This window comes from Mugil cephalus, chromosome 12, assembly GCF_022458985.1.
Source record: "Mugil cephalus isolate CIBA_MC_2020 chromosome 12, CIBA_Mcephalus_1.1, whole genome shotgun sequence".
NCBI classification, from domain to species: domain Eukaryota; kingdom Metazoa; phylum Chordata; class Actinopteri; order Mugiliformes; family Mugilidae; genus Mugil; species Mugil cephalus.
The window spans coordinates 24185459-24205060 of NC_061781.1; the positions used below are offsets into that span (position 1 = coordinate 24185459).

A 19602-nucleotide genomic window follows, 5' to 3' on the forward strand; every position below is an offset into this window, starting at 1 on the left:
CAGCCGAGGCTGGCGGCAGGTTTTCTCTCATCTCCCTCTGCTCCCAACCAGCCACATTGTTTGATCCTTTGTTAAGCTGTAGGGGTGGACTGCTATTTTTGTTCCTAGCTTTTCTCCTGTTTATTTAGTTAGGGAGGTAAGTGTTGTCATTTGTTTGATTTTGTTAGGTTAGTGAATTAATTTCAAGATAGGGTTGTTTGGTTTGTTATGTTGGCCTTGGTCCACCCTGAAGTCAGAATTTCATTTGTTTCTCTGTTGTAAATAAATAACTAACTTTACATTATAAATCGTTTCATTGTCTTGGTGGCTACTTGGGACAAGGGGAAGATGGGAGCCTAATCATGTTGTGTCCTAGACACCCCTAGATGGGGCATAACAAGGATCATATAGGAAGATAATATGTCAATTCAACAAGTCCATGTTATGCCTTTTCACCAGCCCTGAAGTAAAACAGAATGATCCACTGATGAAAGCAAACAGAGCCGTCAACTTTACACTGTCAACGCATCAATCATTATTATCAGTGCAAAAGTTGAGAGTTGATGTAACCTGGAAAAGTTCAAGTCTCCAGAGATTGTTGATTGGTGAATTATGTTAGGTTAATGAGCTCCATGGAGGCTGGTGCAGTCTGATAAAACAAACCAAAGATCACTTTTTGATGCCAGTGTTTGCGTTATCACTGGACAAAAGAAATCTGCTTCAAGGTTGTGTCCTGACTAAATGACAAATGTTTGACTCGCAGTGATGCACATTTTATTATTTGTTAGCATTTCATTTCAGACCTCAATGAAGATGGATGGCAAATTAAATATAACATATATCACTCTTGATGGGTATGTAGATGTGGACAAGTACAGATATCTTTATTTTGTTATCATGTTTATGTCATTTATTCTCATAATTTGCTTTAATTCTACGATTGTGTGGATCATAGCGATTCATAAAAACCTCCATGAGCCTATGTACATTTTCATTGCAGCTTTGTTAATCAACTCTGCTCTTTTCAGCATTGTGATCTACCCAAAGCTTCTGATTAACATATTATCAGAAAAACAGGTCATAACTTACCAAGCCTGTCTCTTTCAGTGGTTTGTAAATTACTCTTTTGCAGGTTCAGAGTATTTTCTTTTGTCTGCCATGTCCTATGACAGATATGTATCTATATGTAAACCTCTGCAATATCCGATGATCATGAGAAAAATGACTGTCAGTATGCTTCTTGTTTTATGTTGGCTTCTGCCCGCTTGTCAGACAACAGTGCCTGTTGTGATGAGTGCTAATACCAATCTCTGTATTTTTGCTCTAAAAGGAATAAGTTGTAACAGCTTTGTTTTCAAACTCCAGTGTGTCACTTCCCGATTAGTACATATATATGGCTTGGTAGGTATGATAGCGGTTATAATTTGTCCTGTGCTTTTCATATGTTTTACATACACCAGGATATTTGTGATAACCTATCGAAGTTGTAGAGAAGTCAGGAAAAAAGCTGCACAGACCTGTTTACCTCACCTGCTGGTTTTATTTCACTTCTCCTCTTTGAGTGCTTTTGATATACTTCTGGCTCGGACGGAAGTAAAATTTCCAGAACTCATACGTCTAATTATAGCATTGCAAGCAATTTTGTTTCACCCTCTTTTTAATCCAGTTATATATGGACTGAAAATGAAAGAAATTCATAAACATATCAAGAGCTTGTTCAGCAGAAATGTGTAAATGTAATAAGGCTGCAGTCGTTTTGTGAATCTTCTGGTGTGTTATATGTAGATGTATTCCTTGCTAAATCTCTGAGTGTGAATTTGCTGCAGTTTTTAATTGAACTACATTACCAGCAATGACATAATCATTGTTTCTGTTTTTTTAGTATTAATGTTTATAGCACCTACAAAAACCACATCATATATTTAACAGGAACATCTGTATCCATGCTCAGAAAAGTTTTCAGAGAAAAATAAAAAAGAGAGACACACCTATTGTGAGTTTTGCTTTTCATTTCTTATGCTGTTGTGCATCTTGTACCTGCTGTGAGATTGTGAAACTTATTAAGAAACAGTGTGCGCGATTTCAGGAGATATTAACACCAATTGCATTTTATGTGCTAAATCATAAAATAAATAAATAAACAAAATCATAATGACTGAACTGCAGTTTAGGTTTTTGCCTCAAGACAAAATAAATGAATCTCTTAAAAAGCTAAAATCTTGGGTCTTAGTCTACAGTCATTTAATACTATAATCAAAACCAAGCAAAAGAGAGGCCACAAACAGTCCATATACTATCAATGTTTTTTTTTTTTGTTATTATTATTTTGTGCTTGTTTAAAGAAAACAGGAAAAGAAATATTTAAAAAAAAAAAAATTCTATATACCAGTCACCATGGAACACCCAACTGTCTACAGGAAAAACCTTAGGTAGGTTGCCTAACCCTGGTACTCTGAGTGGCATGAGTCAATGTTTCACATAGGGAACACCTACAGCAGGACCTTACTATAAGATCCTATTGCCCTCCTCCAGCTAAGATTTGCTGAAGCTAAGGACATTAGTATCCTAGAGAGTGAAGAGACAGGGCTGCACACTGTGCTGAGATGGAGGATGAAGGACCTCAGCTTCCTCAGGAAGTAGAGTCTGCTGCAGCCCTTCTTGTACACAGCTGTACTGTTGATCCTCCAGCTTAGTCTGTTGTCAATGGTCACTCCCAGGTATTTGTACTCCTCCACCACCTCCACATCCCTACCAAGGATGCTGAGTGGCAGAGGAGCTGTTCCCTTCCTCCTGAAGTCAATCATCATCTCTTTGATCTTGTCCATGTTCAGCAGCAGGTGATTCCTTCCAGTCCACCCAACGAGTCTGTCCACCAGTCCTTGATACTCCTCCTCATCCCGTTCACCTCTTATACACCCCACAACTGCAGAGTCATCAGAAAATTTCAGACTTTCAGTTATGCTGAAAGTCAGTGGTGTATAAGGTGAAGAGGAACAGAGCAAGAACAGTCCCCTGTGGGGCTCCCACACCACTCTCCACCACATCAGACAGGACTCTTCCCAAACGCTCAAACTGTGGCCTGTCTGTCAGGTAGTCAGTGATCCAGGAGACAGTGGATCCCAGCAACAAAGGCTGGATGGTGTTGAAGGCACTGGAGAAATCAAAGAAAGTGATCCTCACTGAGCTGCCACCACCATCCAGGTGTGAGTGAGTGAGCTGCAGAAGATGGATGACAGCATCATCCACCCCAAGACTCGGCTGGTATTCAAACTGTATGGGGTCTAAAGACGAATATGGAATAAAAAAAAAGGATCTGAAGTGTTCACTATGGCAGCAAAGCTGAATCATTCTGCTGGAATGCAGAGCTCCTCTGGCCCTCTAGTGTTTGGTGTAGTGGATGAGATGGATTGTCCATGATGGAGAGCAGCTTATCCAGCGTCCTCTTGTCCCTCACTGAGACAAACGTCCGCAACTCCTCCAGATATCTTTTTGGCTGGTACTACTCCCTCAATAAACCACATCAAAGTAAAAGGCACTCACTACAGCAGACTGGTAGAAAGACTCTAGTAACGCACTGCACACATTAAAAGACCCGAGCTTCCTGAGAAAGCAGAGTCTTTTCAGGCCCTTCTTCCCTCCAGTCCAATCTGTTGTTCATGTAGACTCCCAGGTGCTTATAGTGGTCCACTAGTTCCACCTCCAGGGCCTGGATGGTGATCGGCTCCACTGGTGTCCTCTTCCTCCTGAAGTCAATGACCAACTCCTTTGTCTTGTCCATGTTCAAGCGAAGGTGGTTGGCCCGGGACCACTCCACAAAGTCTGCAACCACTGTCCTATAATCCACCTCCTGTCCACCTCTGAAACACCTTATCGCTGCAGAGTCATCAGAGAACATCTGCAGCTGTATCAGAAATCAGAAGTATAAAGAGTGAATAGAAATGGAGACAGGAGAGTCCTCTATGGTGCCTCCATTACTGGAGCCTGTCCAGGGCCCGTTGGACAAGTAATCAGCAATTCAAGAGACAGTGGAGGAGCTGACACCCATCCTGAGCAATTTCTCACTCATCAGAAAGGGCTGACTGGTGTTAAAAGCGTTGGAGAAATCAAAGAACATGATCCTCACAGTGCCCTTTCCACCATCCAGATGAGAGTGAGCTCGCTGCAGCAGGTAGATAACGTGGCTTGGGACAGGCAATCGATCTAAAATGAAGTCTAATAACATTGAAACCAAGAAGACATGAAAAAAAGTCTTGTTGAATGATTGCCGGTTCCCCAGGAAGGAGAGGTCTCAGAGCGGATTTTGACAGGACGATAGCCAGTAGAAGACAATCTAGCTTCAGGTTGTTAATGGCCAAACTATTTTGATAAAACTTGGAGCATCGGACGTTCTTGGTGGTATTTTCAATTCAAAGAGTGAATGGAGATGGCATGAAGAGCTGGTCCATCCATATACAAGCAATAGTTCAATGCTCTGCCTGTTTAACTTGGAAACATTTGAAGCGGGAAATATACAAGAAGGCTACCTAGACAACATGAACCTGGAACATCTACTAGCAACCAACTGTAGGCTTCAAAGTTATGTGTGACACATGAATTACCTTTTATGACTTCAGATTTTGGAGCTGGCTCAGGCAGATGGCTAGCCAACTCAGGGTCAGGCTAGAGGCCAGCAGGGCAAACGCTAGCTCTCAGGAGCTAAAGCTAGCAGGACACTAGCAGGCATAAATACTGACCCTTGGGCATGCCTCGCCGTTTAGTTGGTGTCAACACTGTCACTTCTTCCGGGATCATATTGGAAGATAATCTGTCAATTCAACAAGTCCATGTTGTGCCTTTTTACCAGCCCTGAAGTAAAACAGAATGATCCACTGATGAAAGCAAACAGAGCCGTCAACTTTACACTGTCAACGCGTCAATCATTATTATCAGTGCAAAAATTGAGAGTTGATGTAACCTGGAAAAGTTCACGTCTCCAGAGATTGTTGATTGGTGAATTATGTTAGGTTAATGAGCTCCATGGAGGCTGGTGCAGTCTGATAAAACAAACCAAAGATCACTTTTTGACGCCAGTGTTTGCGTTATCACTGGACAAAAGAAATTTGTTTCAAGGTTGTGTCCTGACTAAATGACAAATGTTTGACTCGCAGTGATGCACATCTTATTATTTATCAACATTTCATTTCAGACAACCTTAATGAAGATGGATGGCATATTAAATATAACATATATCACTCTTGATGGGTATGTAGATGTGGACAAGTACAGATATCTTTATTTTGTTATCATGTTTATGTCATTTATTCTCATAATTTGCTTTAATTCTACGATTGTGTGGATTATAGCGATTCATAAAAACCTCCATGAGCCTATGTACATTTTCATTGCAGCTTTGTTAATCAACTCTGCTCTCTTCAGCATTGTGATCTATCCAAAGCTTCTGATTAACATATTATCAGAAAAACAGGTCATAACTTACCAAGCCTGTCTAATTCAGTGGTTTGTAAATTACTCTTTTGCAGGTTCAGAGTATTTTCTTCTGTCTGCCATGTCCTATGACAGATATGTATCTATATGTAAACCTCTGCAATATCCAATGATCATGAGAAAAACGACTGTCAGTATGCTTCTTGTTTTATGTTGGCTTCTGCCCGCTTGTGTGATTATACTGCCTGTTGTGATGAGTACTAATACCAAAGTCTGTATTTTTGCTCTAAAAGGAATAAGTTGTAACAGCTTTGTTTTCAAACTCCAGTGTGTCACTTCCCAATTAGTACATATATATGGCTTGTTAGGTGGGATAGTGATTATAATTTGTCCTGTACTATTCATACTTTTTACATACATTAGGATATTTGTGATAACCTATCAAAGTTGTAGAGAAGTCAGGAAAAAAGCTGCACAGACCTGTTTACCTCACCTGCTGGTTTTATTTCACTTCTCCTCTTTGAGTGCTTTTGATGTACTTCTGGCTCGGACAGAAGTAAAATTTCCAGAACTTGTACGTTTAATTATAGCATTGCAAACTATTTTGTTTCATCCTCTTTTTAATCCAGTTATATATGGACTGAAAATGAAAGAAATTTATAAACATATCAAGAGCTTGTTCAGCAAAAAGGTGTAAATGTAATAAGGCTGCAGTTGTTTTGTTAATCTTCTGGTGTATTATATGTAGATGTATTCCTTTCTAAAACTCTGAGTGTAAATTCGGTGCAGTTTTTAATTGAACTACCTTACCAGCAATGACATAATCATTGTTTCTGTTTTTTTAGTATTAATGTTTATAGCGCCTACAAAAAAGCACATCATATATTTAACAGGAACATCTGTGTCCATGCTCAATTAGAAAAGTCTTCAGAGAGACAAAAAAGAGACCCAACTATTGTGGGTTGCTTCTCATTTCTTATGCTGCTGTGCATCTTGTTCCTGCTGTGAGATTGTAAAACTTAAGAAACTGTGAGTGATTTTAGGCATTAAAATAAAAAGGACTGTTTCAACCCATATTATTCATCTAATGGACTAATAAGATCGATATTAACACCAATTACATTTTATGGGCTAAATCATAAAATAAATAAATAAACAAAATCATAATAACTGAACTGCTGTTTAGTCTTTTGCCTCAAGCCAAAATGAAGGAATCTCTCACAAAGCTAAACTGTTAGTCTACAGTCATTTAATACTATAATCGAAACCAAGCAAAAGAGAGGGACCAACAAACAATCCATGTAGTATGAATGTTTTTTTTATTATTATTATTTTGTGCTTGTTTAAAGAAAATAGGAAAAGAAATATTTTAAGAAAATATATTCTATATACCAGTCACCATGGAACACCCCAACTGTCTGCAGGAAAAACCTTATATCTCTCAGTAGCTAGAGCTAGCAGGACACTGGCAGACATAAATACTGACCCTTGGGCATGCCTCGCTGTTCAGTTGGTGTCAACACTGTCACTTCTTCCGGGATCATATTGGAAGATAATCTGTCAATTCAACAAGTCCATGTTGTGCCTTTTCACCAACCCAGAAGTAAAATAGAATGATCCACTGATTAAAGCAAACAGAGCCGTCAACTTTACGCTGTCAACGCATCAATCATTATTATCAGTGCAAAAGTTGAGAGTTGATGTAACCTGGAAAAGTTCACGTCTCCAGAGATTGTTGATTGGTGAATTATGTTAGGTTAATGAGCTCCATGGAGGCTGGTGCAGTCTGATAAAACAAACCATAGATCACTTTTTGACGCCAGTGTTTGTGTTATCACTGGACAAAAGAAATCTGTTTCAAGGTTGTGTCCTGACTAAATGACAAATGTCTGATTTGCAGTGATGCACATTTTATTATTTATCAACATTTCATTTCAGACAACCTTAATGAAGATGGATGGCATATTAAATATAACATATATCACTCTTGATGGGTATGTAGATGTGGACAAGTATAGATATCTTTATTTTGTGATCATGTTTATGTCATTTATTCTCATAATTTGCTTTAATTCTACGATTGTGTGGATTATAGCGATTCATAAAAACCTCCATGAGCCTATGTACATTTTTATTGCAGCTTTGTTAATCAACTCTGCTCTTCTCAGCATTGTGATCTACCCAAATCTTCTGATTAACATATTATCAGAAAAACAGGTCATAACTTACCAAGCCTGTCTCATTCAGTGGTTTGTAACTTACTCTTTTGCAGGTTCAGAGTATTTTCTTTTGTCTGCCATGTCCTATGACAGATATGTGTCTATATGTAAACCTCTGCAATATCCAATGATCATGAGAAAAACGACTGTCAGTATATTTCTTGTTTTATGTTGGCTTCTGCCCGCTTGTCTGATTATACTACCTGTTGTGATGAGTGCTAATACCAAACTCTGTATTTTTGCTCTAAAAGGAATAAGTTGTAACAGCTTTGTTTTAAATCTCCAGTGTGTCACTTCCAGATTAGTACATATATATGGCTTGGTAGGTATGATAGCCGTTATAATTTGTCCTGTGCTTTTCATACTTTTCACATACACCAGAATATTTGTGATAACCTATCGAAGTTGTAGAGAAGTCAGGAAAAAAGCTGCACAGACCTGTTTACCTCACCTGCTGGTTTTATTTCACTTCTCCTCTTTGAGTGTTTTTGATATACTTCTGGCTCGGACAGAAGTAACATTTCCAGAAATCATACGTTTAATTATAGTATTGCAATCTATTTTGTTTCATCCTCTTTTTAATCCAGTTATATATGGACTTAAAATGAAAGAAATTCATAAACATATCAAGAGCTTGTTCAGCAAAAACGTGTGAATGTAACAAAGCTGCAGTTGTTTTGTTAATCTTCTGGTGTATTATATGTTGATGTATTCCTTGCTAAAACTCTGAGTGTGAATTTGCTGCAATGATATAATCATTGTTTCTGTTTTTTAGTATTAATGTTTATAGCGCCTACAAAATGAACATGTCATATATTTAATAGGAACATCTGTATCCATGAAAGCAGAAAGAGACACACCTATTGTGGGTTGCTTCTCATTTCTTATGTTGTTGTGCATCTTGTTCCTCCTGTGAGATTGTGAAACTTGTTAAGAAACTGTGTGCGTGATTTTAGGCATTGAAATAAACAGGACTGTTCCAAACCATATCTTAAAAGGCTAAACCAAATGGAAATGCTCCGTATAAACACCTCGATCAGAATAAACAGGCCCGAACCAAATGAAGTTTCATTTAGTTGCACAGGGTTGGAATATTCCTTTTGTAAAGCCATGTAAACAGTGAATCGGAATGAAGTTGTCAGGCCGGGACTCGAAGCAGCACTCAGGACTCAGTACGCAGAGATGACTAGGGACTTTAATTGGAAGGTACAGAGATCCCTTACAGAGGGACAACAAATGGCCACAAAAATTCCTGGACGTAATTCAAATCAGGGAAAACAAAAAACTCTCCAAAGGGAGGAAAATTCAAAATGAAGAAACAATTCACAAAATAAACACAAAACACTCCGAAAGGAGGAAACCTCAGAACTGAGGAAAAAAGCTAAGAAAAAACTAAACAAATCAAAGTAATCTCTCCGAGAGGATTCACAGGCTTACGTGAAAAATGCTTGGGAAGAAAACATGAAGCGAAGCACGAGAAGGTTGACGAAGACGACACTCTGGCACGAGACAAGGGGAACACAGACTACTTAAACACATGGAGGGAAATAGGGGACAGGTGGACACAATCAGGAATCAGGGAAGACAATCAGACTGGTGACACATGAGGAAGGGCAAGTGACCTGAAACAAGAGGAGAGTTACTTTTCAAAATAAAACAGGAAATGACATGACAAAACAACCCCAAGACAAGACACCCTCACCACGGTGTGACAGAAGTCAGGCTCTGTTCTATCTGCAAATGCTCTGTTTTGACTTAAATGCGCAATGACATTTCCTCAACTGGTCTGCAAGGCCGCAGAGAGCTTGCTTTTAATAACAACTACACATAATTGCAAGCTTAGACAGCAGAAAAAAATAGAAATATCACACTGTTTAAAAGGGTCGATCAAAACTTCATTGAAGCCAGGATAGACTGAAGGATGGAACAAATTCAGAACCACCGGAAAAACCTTGAGGACGGGTTACTTTACTGCTAACAAAATAGGAAAAGTGGATATGACCCCACAAACTTTCTGAAACAAGCCGTTGATTAAATAATAAAAGTGTAAAATCAATAGCAACTAGTGCTGACTAGAGCAGAGATCAGTCACAAGACATTTTCATCGATCTGCACATGTCACAGGTCTGTAAAAAGTGCATGTACATGTAAACATCAGATCGGAATAGATCACGTCACATGTAAACAGCTGACCTGAAACCGTCAAATGCAATGATTTCAATCGGAATGAGAAAAAAGTCTCCATGTGAACATAGCTAACGTTTCATACAGGGAACACCTACAGCGTGACCTCACGAGAAGATCCACTAGCTAAGATTGACTGGAGCTAGATACAGTGTTGAAATATTTGTGGAAAAATCTTTTTTTGTGTTTCAAAAGGTTTGGCTGCATTAGACGGACAAATACAAATGATAGTTATTTTGTTTGTTTATAAGAAAAACAAAATAATCTTGGGTTTCAATGTTTCAATTCTCAAGAGAATGTGTTTAAAACTGAACAAAACAAATAAATACACCATCAAATCAGTATTTAGTACGCCTGCCTGCCATTATAAGCAATAGAGCTCTGATCCTGGCTGGCATGTTCCCCACAAGCCTTTCACACTGCTGAGGGATAAGTTTGTCACATTCTTCCTAAATTACTGTGAATATTAGCATCTGGGAGTTCACTGAGTGGTCACTCACATTTCTGCTTTCCGCATTAATCACACCCATTTCACAGAATAGCTGCGAGACACCACACAATAAAAAAAAGCTCTGCCCGGTTGATGTGTTGAGAACAAGTTACAAGAGCTCGCTAATGCCCAAAACCATGTAATTTTGATCTCACTGCTCTAGAGGCATGAACAAATTTCTCACTTCTCACAACGTATGTACCAATCTTTAGAGGGAGGCCCGCCATCTTCAGACTGAACCACTCACAGGCCACATCCATAGATCCAGCCTCTCTACTTAGGGATGAAACTTCTCATCCCTGAAGCAGCAGATCCCTGCATATTGGCAGAGGCCATGGCTCCTGGTGAAGGTGTTGGATTATCTCAGCCACCCAGTGCTTCTGCGGCCAGTAAAGAGCTGTGGGAATGACTGACAGGTTCTCCTCTCAGAGCCTGACTAGGGTTGGAGAGATCAGAGCAATCAGGGGAAACGCATATAGAGCATGAGGCCACTGATTATCCAGTGCATGCACCCCCAGAGATACATACTGATACTGGGAAAAGTGAAATCTCTGTCATAATCCCTGCCTCGGCCTCCTATCCCTTCGTGAATGCAGGCATTTGGCAATGCTGAATGGCTCCATGGATGATGCAACACCTGCAGATTAGTGGGCGCGGAAGTTGTTTTATCAAGTCAGAACAGCATAAAAGTGCAGTAGCCGCCTCAGTGTAGATTAGATGACGGGAGGTTGCTATATATTCTCCTGAGACATGCAGAACAACAGCAGCCTGAACACTTATTATTTTCAGCTGACACTGTATGCAGACTTCACCCCCCTCAATGGTCTTTTCTTCATTCTGTGTCTGTTGTTTTACATGACTATAATCTGCACTAATGTTGGTATAATTCTAATAGTCTACCAGGAGAAGTCTCTGCATCAGCCCATGTATATTTTCATCTGCTGTCTGTCTGTTAACGCTCTGTTCGGCACGGCCGGATTCTTTCCCAGGTTTCTGGTGGATATTCTGTCTGACACTCATTGGATTTCCCGCCCGTCTTGTTTCATTCAAATGTATGTCATTTACATGTATGCAACGTGTGAGCTAAGTATTCTCAGCATTATGGCCTATGATAGATATATTGCTATTTGCCAGCCTTTATACTATCACAGTAAAATTACTTTAAATACAGTGTTACATCTAATAATATTTGCCCTGTCTTATCCTGCTTTTGCATGTTGCCTTGGTCTCTGTCTTACAGCTCAGTTACCCTTGTGTGGAAACAAACTGCACAGGCTGTTCTGTTCTAACTGGCCTGTAGTCAAACTTTCCTGCGTTGATGTAACTCTAATCAACCTAACAGGTCTGTTAGTTATAATACCAACCATTTTTATCCCCCTGTTCTTTGTCCTGTACACCTACCTGCGTATTCTGCTTGTCTGCAGGAGAAGCTCGGCCACAGACAGAGGAAAAGCTCTGCAAACCTGTCTGCCTCACACTGTGTCATTTGTGACTTTTTCTTTGTCATTCTTCTGTGAACTGTCACTCGCTCGTTACGAGACGGTTAAAATGAGTCCAGGCATCATACTTGTTTTATCTATAGTGCATTTGGTCATTCCTCCCATTAACAACCCTGTTGTTTACGGACTGAAACTACCACAAATCAAAGCACTGATCTTCATGAAGGTACGCAAGGTGCGCCCTGCATTCAAACTTTAAAAGTCACCATGCACGTTACCCACACATTATTGATGCTTCTGAATATTTTTAATGTATTTTTAATAGTTTGACTTTCTAAAAAAAAAAGTAGTAGTAGGCTATTCAAGAAAATCATGTCAAGGCTTTGGTGTGAGCTTAATCGATGTGTGTTATTCTGATCACACAGTGTTTTTGCTGACTTCTTCCTCAGGTTTCTCATCCGAATTCTGTCATTTGATCTCATATCTTTCTCGTTACATCCGGCTGGATGTTTAAAATTAAGATTCGAATCTTGAACTCATAGACGTGTTAAACAATTCTGTGAAATGACGTTTAAGGTCTTGACACATGTCATACTTTTCATTGTATAAATTTTGTACCTCTCTTGTAGGCCTGTTTGGTTTTGTTGTGTTTCTCATCCTGCTTTACTTCCTGTGTTTTCCCCCTGTGATTGATTGTTTTTTTTGTTTTGTTTTTTGTTTCATGCAGCAGCTCGTTCCTTTTTAGGTTCCTATTTTATTTTATTGAAATTTACTTTTAGTTGCTCAGTTGCTCCTTTCTGTGTCTTACGTACCATGACATTCAAGTGTCTGCTCTGTCACATGCGATATGACTGTGTAGCTTTAGATTGAAGTTAAATAAATTTTAAAAGATTATTATTGCTCATATGTTTTAACAACTAAAGTTAAAAAAGGTGGAAATACAAAACAATTCAAAAGGAGGCTATGACTATTGAAATGTGAGCATATGTTAAGGCTACAATGTTTATTTCAGTTTGTGTCAAAATGCTTCACAAAAGCCAGCACCAAAATTTTACAATAGGCATAACCTCGGAAAGTCATGCCATAGCTTCATACCATGCTGCCGTACACTGTAAATATACTTGCACGTTGGTAAGCTGTGATATTAAATAGAAAAGGCGCGATTAACTAACGTCATCCCTGCATCACTTGTTGGTCATATTTCTATTCTTTTCTACTGGATCATTGTGACAAACATTCAGCTGAAGGACATGGGCTGGACATTTCTATACAAATCAAGGTTTTAGTATGTAACAAATAGTATGTATCAGTCAAATGTAAGAAAAAGAAGAAAAAAAAAATCCCTTCACGGATTCTTAAAGGGATTGTTGCTACCATATATAGTCAATTGGGGCATTTCTGAATGCAAATGACCCGAACCACGAGCATGGTAGTTAAGAACAGGTGGGATTTATCATCATCAATTACTTATTAGTGCATAGGACCGGAATCCGCACGTTTGAAAAATCAGGAGTTTTTTACTTACACACATTCTGAATTTCATTTCTCCGTCAGAATTTAGAACCTTTTCTATGCACGGTTTGATAAATGAGGCCCCAGACTCCAGACTACATGATGAATGTTCAATAAACATGTGAAACATGTGAACTAGACTTTGGAAACAGGCACAATTTGATGCTTGTATCTTTGCCTCTGGAGATCATTCCTCCCACCAGTAACCCTTCAGCTTAAAGGCAGGTTGTTCTCCAGATCAGAATATTTATTCTATGTACTGCTCATCTCTTGCATGAGAATTTTACACAAAACCGAGTCAACATTTTGGATAATCTTGGTCATATCCCTCACTATTTGTTTGGGCCTATCGGGTCTGTGCGGCGTCCCCACCAGGTGGTGATCAGTTCGCACTCACACCATCTGTGTTTAGAAGCTCTACACTGAAAATGGTCTGGTCTAAAACTGTGTCTTACAGCACATAGTTTCAAACGCTGTGTAATCATATACACCAGTATGATGGTATATAAAAACTTCATATCATGACAAAAAAAAATTAAAATTCCGCCTGTTCTATAAAGATTGAATATGTGGTGGTAGTTAAAGAACAGTTAAAGAATAGCTAAAGACAAGTAAGTGATACAATTATTATTATTATTAGAACAAAAATGTTGCAAAATGTTGTTTTAATGATCCTTGTGGATCATTGGAGTCTGTCTAAGTCTCACTGCTTGTCTTTTTGTTTTTGTTTTAATTAAATAAATCCTTACTTTTTGTTACTCCGTCATGTGTCTTCACTTTTATGTTGCACCCCTCAGGCTGGGTCGTAACATAAATGGGGGCTCGTCCAGGATCATTTTTGGACCTTTTTGTGGAGACTGTATGCCGGAGTTATGTTTTTTTTTTTGTTTGTTTTTTTTCTTGGGGTGAGAATACAGATTACTTGAAGCTTAACTAACAGTAGATGTCTTTTTTGTTGTTGTTGTCTGAGACGTAAGAGTTCTGCTGTTGCTAATGTTGCCGCATGAGTTGAATTTTCCATGTTTTAGAACTTGCCCTGTGTAGAAAGCCTCTGGGTGTTGGTGTGACCATCACTGCTTTATTATTTTTTGTGCGGTAATCCTGAGGTGGCCTAACCGTGAGCAACAACCTCTTAATTTGTGGTGGTAGAATTCACTGGTCTTTGTTATTACTGTGTTCTTTATCAAAATGGGGATATTGTGGTTGAGTGATTTTGTGTGAACATGCCCTTTGTGTGAACATAAGCAAATACAGGTGCTTTGTTTTGTGTGTGCTTGTGACCTTTAGTGTTGAGAAGTCGGCCCAATTTTGGTGGCTAATGTTGTGTTGCTAGCTGGGTGAAGGCAGTAACTTTGTGTGGAGCCACATTCGTTGTGATTGTTGTGGGTGAGGCTTTTCAATTTGTTGGTAGGTCGCTTCCTTTGCATTTGTAAATTGCGTGATTAGGCCGTGGTGAGGACAGTTCACTGTTTTCAGATAATTGTTGCTAACCTTAGTCTAAGGTAGTAACTTGGTTTAAGTAATCATTTGGTTTGTGACTTGCTCTATGTTGTGGGTCACGTTTTTGTATCTGGTGTCGATTTTGTGATCATGTGTAAGGACACAGATTTTTGCTTTTCTTGAATGATGGGGCGTTCATTTTCAGGGCTCCTGGAAGATTGCTTTTGAGGTCTCTGCATTTCCACGGTTTGTGCAAGTGTGTTCAGCCTGAACTAAAACACCTTAACCAGCCACACCTGAAAAGACACAATAAAGGGCCCGTTGAAGAGGCCTGTCGTTGTTTTTTTGTTTTCTTTTTAATTAAATAAAATTATTTTTGGTAACTCACTTTTGTTGCGCCTCTCGAGTCAGGTCATAACACTATACCATAATGTGCACATGCTTTCAGTGCTGGAAATGTAAATAGTTGGTGTTTACTTTACAACCAATAAAAGCCTAAATAATAACAGAACTAAAAATAGTCATGCAAACATGAAACACATTAGTAGTAGTATGCCAAGAACCAACAGATGCGTAGTGATTGAGCATTGCATTGCTGAAACAGAGTATGCTTTTTATTGTACAGTTGTTTTACAGTTACAGTTGCCTTACATAAAAAAAAGAAAGAAAACTTCCTTGAACTTACATCTCTGGTGACTGTGATAACAACAATGTTAAGAAACTAAACCATTTTAACAAACAACTTCTTAAGGTGTTTATAGATCTCTTTCATTTTCAGCCCATATATTATTGGATTAAAAAGAGGATGGTAAATTATGGTCTGTAATGACATTATAAAATGTACAATTTGGGGAAAATCTGTTTCCATTCGCAGTAAAAGTGCATCAAAAGAACCCAAAAATGAAAAGCTCATTAAAACCATCAGGTGCGGTAAACAGGTCTGTGCAGCCTTTCTCTGGACTTCTCTAGAACTCTGATAAGCTATTATAAATAATCTGGTGTATGTGAAAAGAATGAAGAGCAGTGGGAGAGGCAAAACATTCACAAAAATAACCAAGCCAAATATGTTTTGCACACTTGATCTCACACAGTGGAGTTTAAAAAGCGTGCTATTACAAATGATTCCTTTGAAAGTATAGTCACAGATTTTTTTGTTAAAATTCAGCAGGAATTGCACAGCAAACTGAAAGGCAGGCAGACACCAAGCTAAAGCCAGCAGTATGCACACTGTGTTTCTGCTCATAATAGTTGGATATTGCAGAGGTTTACATATAGACACGTATCTGTCATAGGACATGGCTGCCAACAGCAAGAACTCGGAAGCACCTAAAGAATAATAAAAGTACCACTGAAAGAGACAGCCTGAATATGAGATGATCTGTATCTCAGATAAAACATCAGTCAGAAGCTTTGGGTAGATCGCGGTGCTGTAAAGAACAGAGTTGATCAACAAAGCTGCAATAAAAACATACATAGGCTCATGCAGGTTTTTATGAATGCAGATAAGATACACAAGAGTAGAATTAGTGCAGAGTATCAGAATATATGCTGTAAACATGATCACAAAATAAAGATATCTGTACTTGTTAAGTTCCACATACCCACCAATGGTTATATATGTTACATTTAGTTTATTATCCATCACGACTGTCTCAAGAAAACATTTCTTGCATTACATTATCTTAACAAATGCATTAATTTGTCTCATTGTTACCTGACCGTGACATGGTGTTGTGTCTAATGCACATGACAAAAATATCAGAGAAGATACAGTCCTACTTTGACTGCAGCTTCGACTGGTTTTATTTGCATTGAAGTCGTTAAAGTCTCCACCAAGTTCTTACGTCATCCAAGCAACTTCCTAAAACTCCTGAGGCCTCAACCCAAAGGGATTGCAGATTTTGTCCCTATGATAAGTGTTTGTTGTCATTGCAACTTGGACTTGAGTTGACTAGATTTGCTGTTTTGATGACTTGACTTGACAAAGTCCAGCTTAGCCCATTTAGGGCCAGCCAAACTGGAGATACAGGCTCACCTCCGTGTAGGCCCACAGCCTGCATAAGGACCAAGAAGGGTCCGGTGCATTGTGGGTTGGCAGACTGAGATGGGGGCCTTGGTGGTCTGATCCTCAGTTATGGAAACTGGCTCTTAGAACATGGAAATGTCACCTCTCTGGTGGAAAAGGAGCTGAGCTTGTAGAAGAGGTAGAGTGCCATGGACTAGATATAGTTGGCCTCATCTTGACACACACAATCAGCTCTCGAACCCAAGTCCTTCAGGGGTTTGGACCCTCTTCTTTGCTGGAGTTGCACCAAGCGTGAGGCAAAGGGCCAGGGTGGCCTTCTTGCTTGCCCCCAGACCCTCTGCCTGCATGTTGGGGTTCTCCAGGTGGACAAAAGGGTTGCTTCTTTGTGCCTTTGGATTGGGGAATGGGTCCGGACTGTTGTTCAGGCTAATGTGCCAAAGCAGTTCAGAGTATCCGCCCCTTTTGGAAGCCCTAGCACGTATGCTGGACCGCACCCCAACTAGGGACTTCACCGTCCTGCTGGGGTACTTCAACACTTATATGGGCAATGACAGCGTGACCTGGAGGGGTGTGATTGGGAGGCCTGTCTGATCTGAACCCGAGTGGTGTTGAGTTATTCAACTTCTGAGCAAGACGTTCTGTCTGAAACTATCACCATGTTTGAACATAAGGTTGTTCATCGGTGCTCCTGGCACCAAGATGGCCTAGGTCGTAGGTCAATGATCGACTTTATAATTGTATCATCTGACCTGCAACCGTATCTTCTCGACACTCGGGGGAAAGGAGGAGCTTTGCTGTCAACTGAAGACCACCTGGTGGTGAGTTGAATCAGATGGCATGGAAGGATGCTGTGCAGACCTTATAGGCCCAAATCAGAATCAGCTTTATTGGCCAGATATGTGAACACATACAAGGAATTTGACTCCAGTCACTTGCCCAGTAGTACAACAAAATAAAAATACAACACTTGAAATGAGTAGTAAGGTTCTGCTGGGAATGCATGGTAGAAGAAACTGTCAAGATGGTCCTCAACTCCCACCACCAGCAAGGATTCAACCATGCCCTGGGGTGGTGGGAGACACTGAGTCCGAATTTGTCCTAGGTTTTTTTGACCAGGCAATGGTCAATGGTATGAAAAACACTGGGGATTTGTGGGGAGCCGCAGCTAGCCTGACTTTGATGATGGCTTGCTTGCCCCTCTTCCTCTGTCTCTCGCATGGTTGCCATCACCATTGTTCCTTTTCGGTTGATGGTGGTTCGGTCGGTCTTTGTTAGCGTATCATCGCCAGGAAAGAATCATACCTCTTTGTCAGTCCAGCCAGTCCATTTTAATGTAATGACTTCAGCCGAGAGTAAGCGGTTCTCGGTTGGGTGCTTGCTCAAGGTACCTGAGCCATGGACATGTTTCTCTAACCTCTGTGCCACAAATCACCCAAAATAAAACATTAGGTGAATAATAGGGATGCAACAAGTAACTTCACTGTCCCAAAGTTGTTTGGGTGCTTACAGTATACATTTACTGTGAATAAAACCAAATTGTACATTTTACAATATTATTGCTTTATATTCCACAGTTTTCTGTTGTGCCGTCACTGTCACCTATTGCGATATGCAGATCAAAAGAAAAGCCATTCAATTAGTCCATATTGTTGTTTGTAGCCAGCCTCCAGAGTTTGACTGACAAATTGTGTCATGTTAATGAGATCCAGAGAGGGTTAAGTAGTCAGATAAAAACCGAGTCATGCTTATTGTTTCGGGTATTCACTGGAAGTCCATTTCGAGGTCAAGTACCAATGACTGAATGATGCATGTTTAATGTAATGTACCCCTTTTATTCATCAACATTTCATTTCAGACATCCTCAATGAAGATGGATGGCAAATTAAATATAACATATATCACTCTTGGTGGGTATGTGGATGTGAGCAAGTACAGATATCTTTATTTTGTGATCATGTTTATATCCTTTATTCTCATAATTTGCTTTAATTCTACGATTGTGTGCATCATAGTGACTCATAAAAACCTCCATGAGCCTATGTACATTTTCATTGCAGCTTTGTTAATTAACTCTGCTCTTTTCAGCACCATGCTCTACCCAAAGCTTCTGATTGACATGTTATCTGAAAAACAAATGATAACTTATCAAACCTGCCTCTTTCAGTGGTTTGTAACTTACTCTTTGGGAGGTTCAGAGTATTATCTGTTGTCTGCCATGTCCTATGACAGATATGTATCCATATGTAAACCTCTGCAATATCCAATGATCATGAGAAAAACGACTGTCAGTATGTTTCTTGTTTTAGCTTGGCTTCTGCCTGCTTGTCAGATTACAGTGCCTGTTATGCTGAGTGCTAATGCCAAACTGTGTAATTTTACTTTCAAAGGAATAAGTTGCAACAGCACAGTTTACAAGCTCCACTGTGTCTCTTCCAGGTTATTGCATATATATGGCTTAGTGGCTTTGGCAAATGGTGTACTTCTTCCTGTGCTATTCATACTTTTTACATACATTAGGATTTTTGTGATAACCTATCGAAGTTGTAGAGAAGTCAGGAAAAAAGCTGCACAGACCTGTTTACCTCACCTGCTGGTTTTAATTCACTTCTCCTGAATTTCCATCAGTTTTATAAAGCAAATTGTGTTTTTCCTGCCATTAAATAGAACAATATTGACTACAAGTCCTTCCCTGTGTGTGCATGGTGGCTACAAAATGTGTATATCCTGTGTTAAAGTATGTTTATGATTTAGCTGTGTACAAATATGAGACTTGTTTGAGACTTAGACATAGATAGATCATCCACAAGGGAAATATTTTGGTCACAGTAGCTTAGCTGCACATTAGAAACACTCTTGAGAGCCACAAGCAAAAAGAAACATAAAATAAAA

General features: G+C 39.4%; 6 protein-coding genes across 6 annotated transcripts; 5 read left to right on the forward strand and 1 right to left on the reverse strand.

Annotated features, from left to right (window-relative positions):
• The first annotated feature begins 792 nt into the window (after nt 1-792).
• LOC125017193 (olfactory receptor 10A6-like) lies at nt 793-1713 on the forward strand. Its single transcript, XM_047600055.1, has one exon. It carries the CDS (start codon nt 793-795, stop codon nt 1711-1713), a length of 921 nt encoding a protein of 306 aa, XP_047456011.1.
• A 3466-nt stretch (nt 1714-5179) lies between these two features.
• On the forward strand, nt 5180-6100 carry LOC125018000 (olfactory receptor 6N2-like). The gene has a single exon (XM_047601596.1). It carries the CDS (start codon nt 5180-5182, stop codon nt 6098-6100), a length of 921 nt encoding a protein of 306 aa, XP_047457552.1.
• A 1256-nt stretch (nt 6101-7356) lies between these two features.
• LOC125017195 (olfactory receptor 6N2-like) lies at nt 7357-8277 on the forward strand. Its single transcript, XM_047600057.1, has one exon. The coding sequence runs from the start codon at nt 7357-7359 to the stop codon at nt 8275-8277; it is 921 nt and encodes a 306-aa protein (XP_047456013.1).
• Nucleotides 8278-11046: 2769 nt separating this feature from the next.
• On the forward strand, nt 11047-11994 carry LOC125017197 (olfactory receptor 6N2-like). Its single transcript, XM_047600058.1, has one exon. It carries the CDS (start codon nt 11047-11049, stop codon nt 11992-11994), a length of 948 nt encoding a protein of 315 aa, XP_047456014.1.
• A 3414-nt stretch (nt 11995-15408) lies between these two features.
• On the reverse strand, nt 15409-16341 carry LOC125017841 (olfactory receptor 142-like). Its single transcript, XM_047601355.1, has one exon. The coding sequence runs from the start codon at nt 16327-16329 to the stop codon at nt 15409-15411; it is 921 nt and encodes a 306-aa protein (XP_047457311.1). The 5' UTR covers nt 16330-16341.
• An 852-nt stretch (nt 16342-17193) lies between these two features.
• Nucleotides 17194-19327, forward strand: LOC125017199 (olfactory receptor 10A6-like). Its single transcript, XM_047600060.1, has 2 exons — nt 17194-17281; nt 18726-19327. Exons 1-2 carry the CDS (start codon nt 17194-17196, stop codon nt 19325-19327), a joined length of 690 nt encoding a protein of 229 aa, XP_047456016.1.
• The last annotated feature ends 275 nt before the right edge of the window (nt 19328-19602 follow it).

What these genes read in the sequence shown, in the direction of transcription:
- LOC125017199 (XM_047600060.1), top strand. Translation starts at nt 17,194, where the DNA reads ATGCTGGACCGCACCCCAACTAGGGACTTCACCGTCCTGCTGGGGTAC. An exon ending in TGACAGCGTGACCTGGAGGG is followed by an intron (nt 17,282 to 18,725) that starts GTGTGATTGGGA and finishes TGTGCATCATAG; the next exon opens with TGACTCATAAAAACCTCCAT.
- LOC125018000 (XM_047601596.1), top strand. Translation starts at nt 5,180, where the DNA reads ATGGATGGCATATTAAATATAACATATATCACTCTTGATGGGTATGTA.
- LOC125017193 (XM_047600055.1), top strand. Translation starts at nt 793, where the DNA reads ATGGATGGCAAATTAAATATAACATATATCACTCTTGATGGGTATGTA.
- LOC125017841 (XM_047601355.1), bottom strand. Translation starts at nt 16,329, where the DNA reads ATGGATAATAAACTAAATGTAACATATATAACCATTGGTGGGTATGTG.
- LOC125017197 (XM_047600058.1), top strand. Translation starts at nt 11,047, where the DNA reads ATGCAGAACAACAGCAGCCTGAACACTTATTATTTTCAGCTGACACTG.
- LOC125017195 (XM_047600057.1), top strand. Translation starts at nt 7,357, where the DNA reads ATGGATGGCATATTAAATATAACATATATCACTCTTGATGGGTATGTA.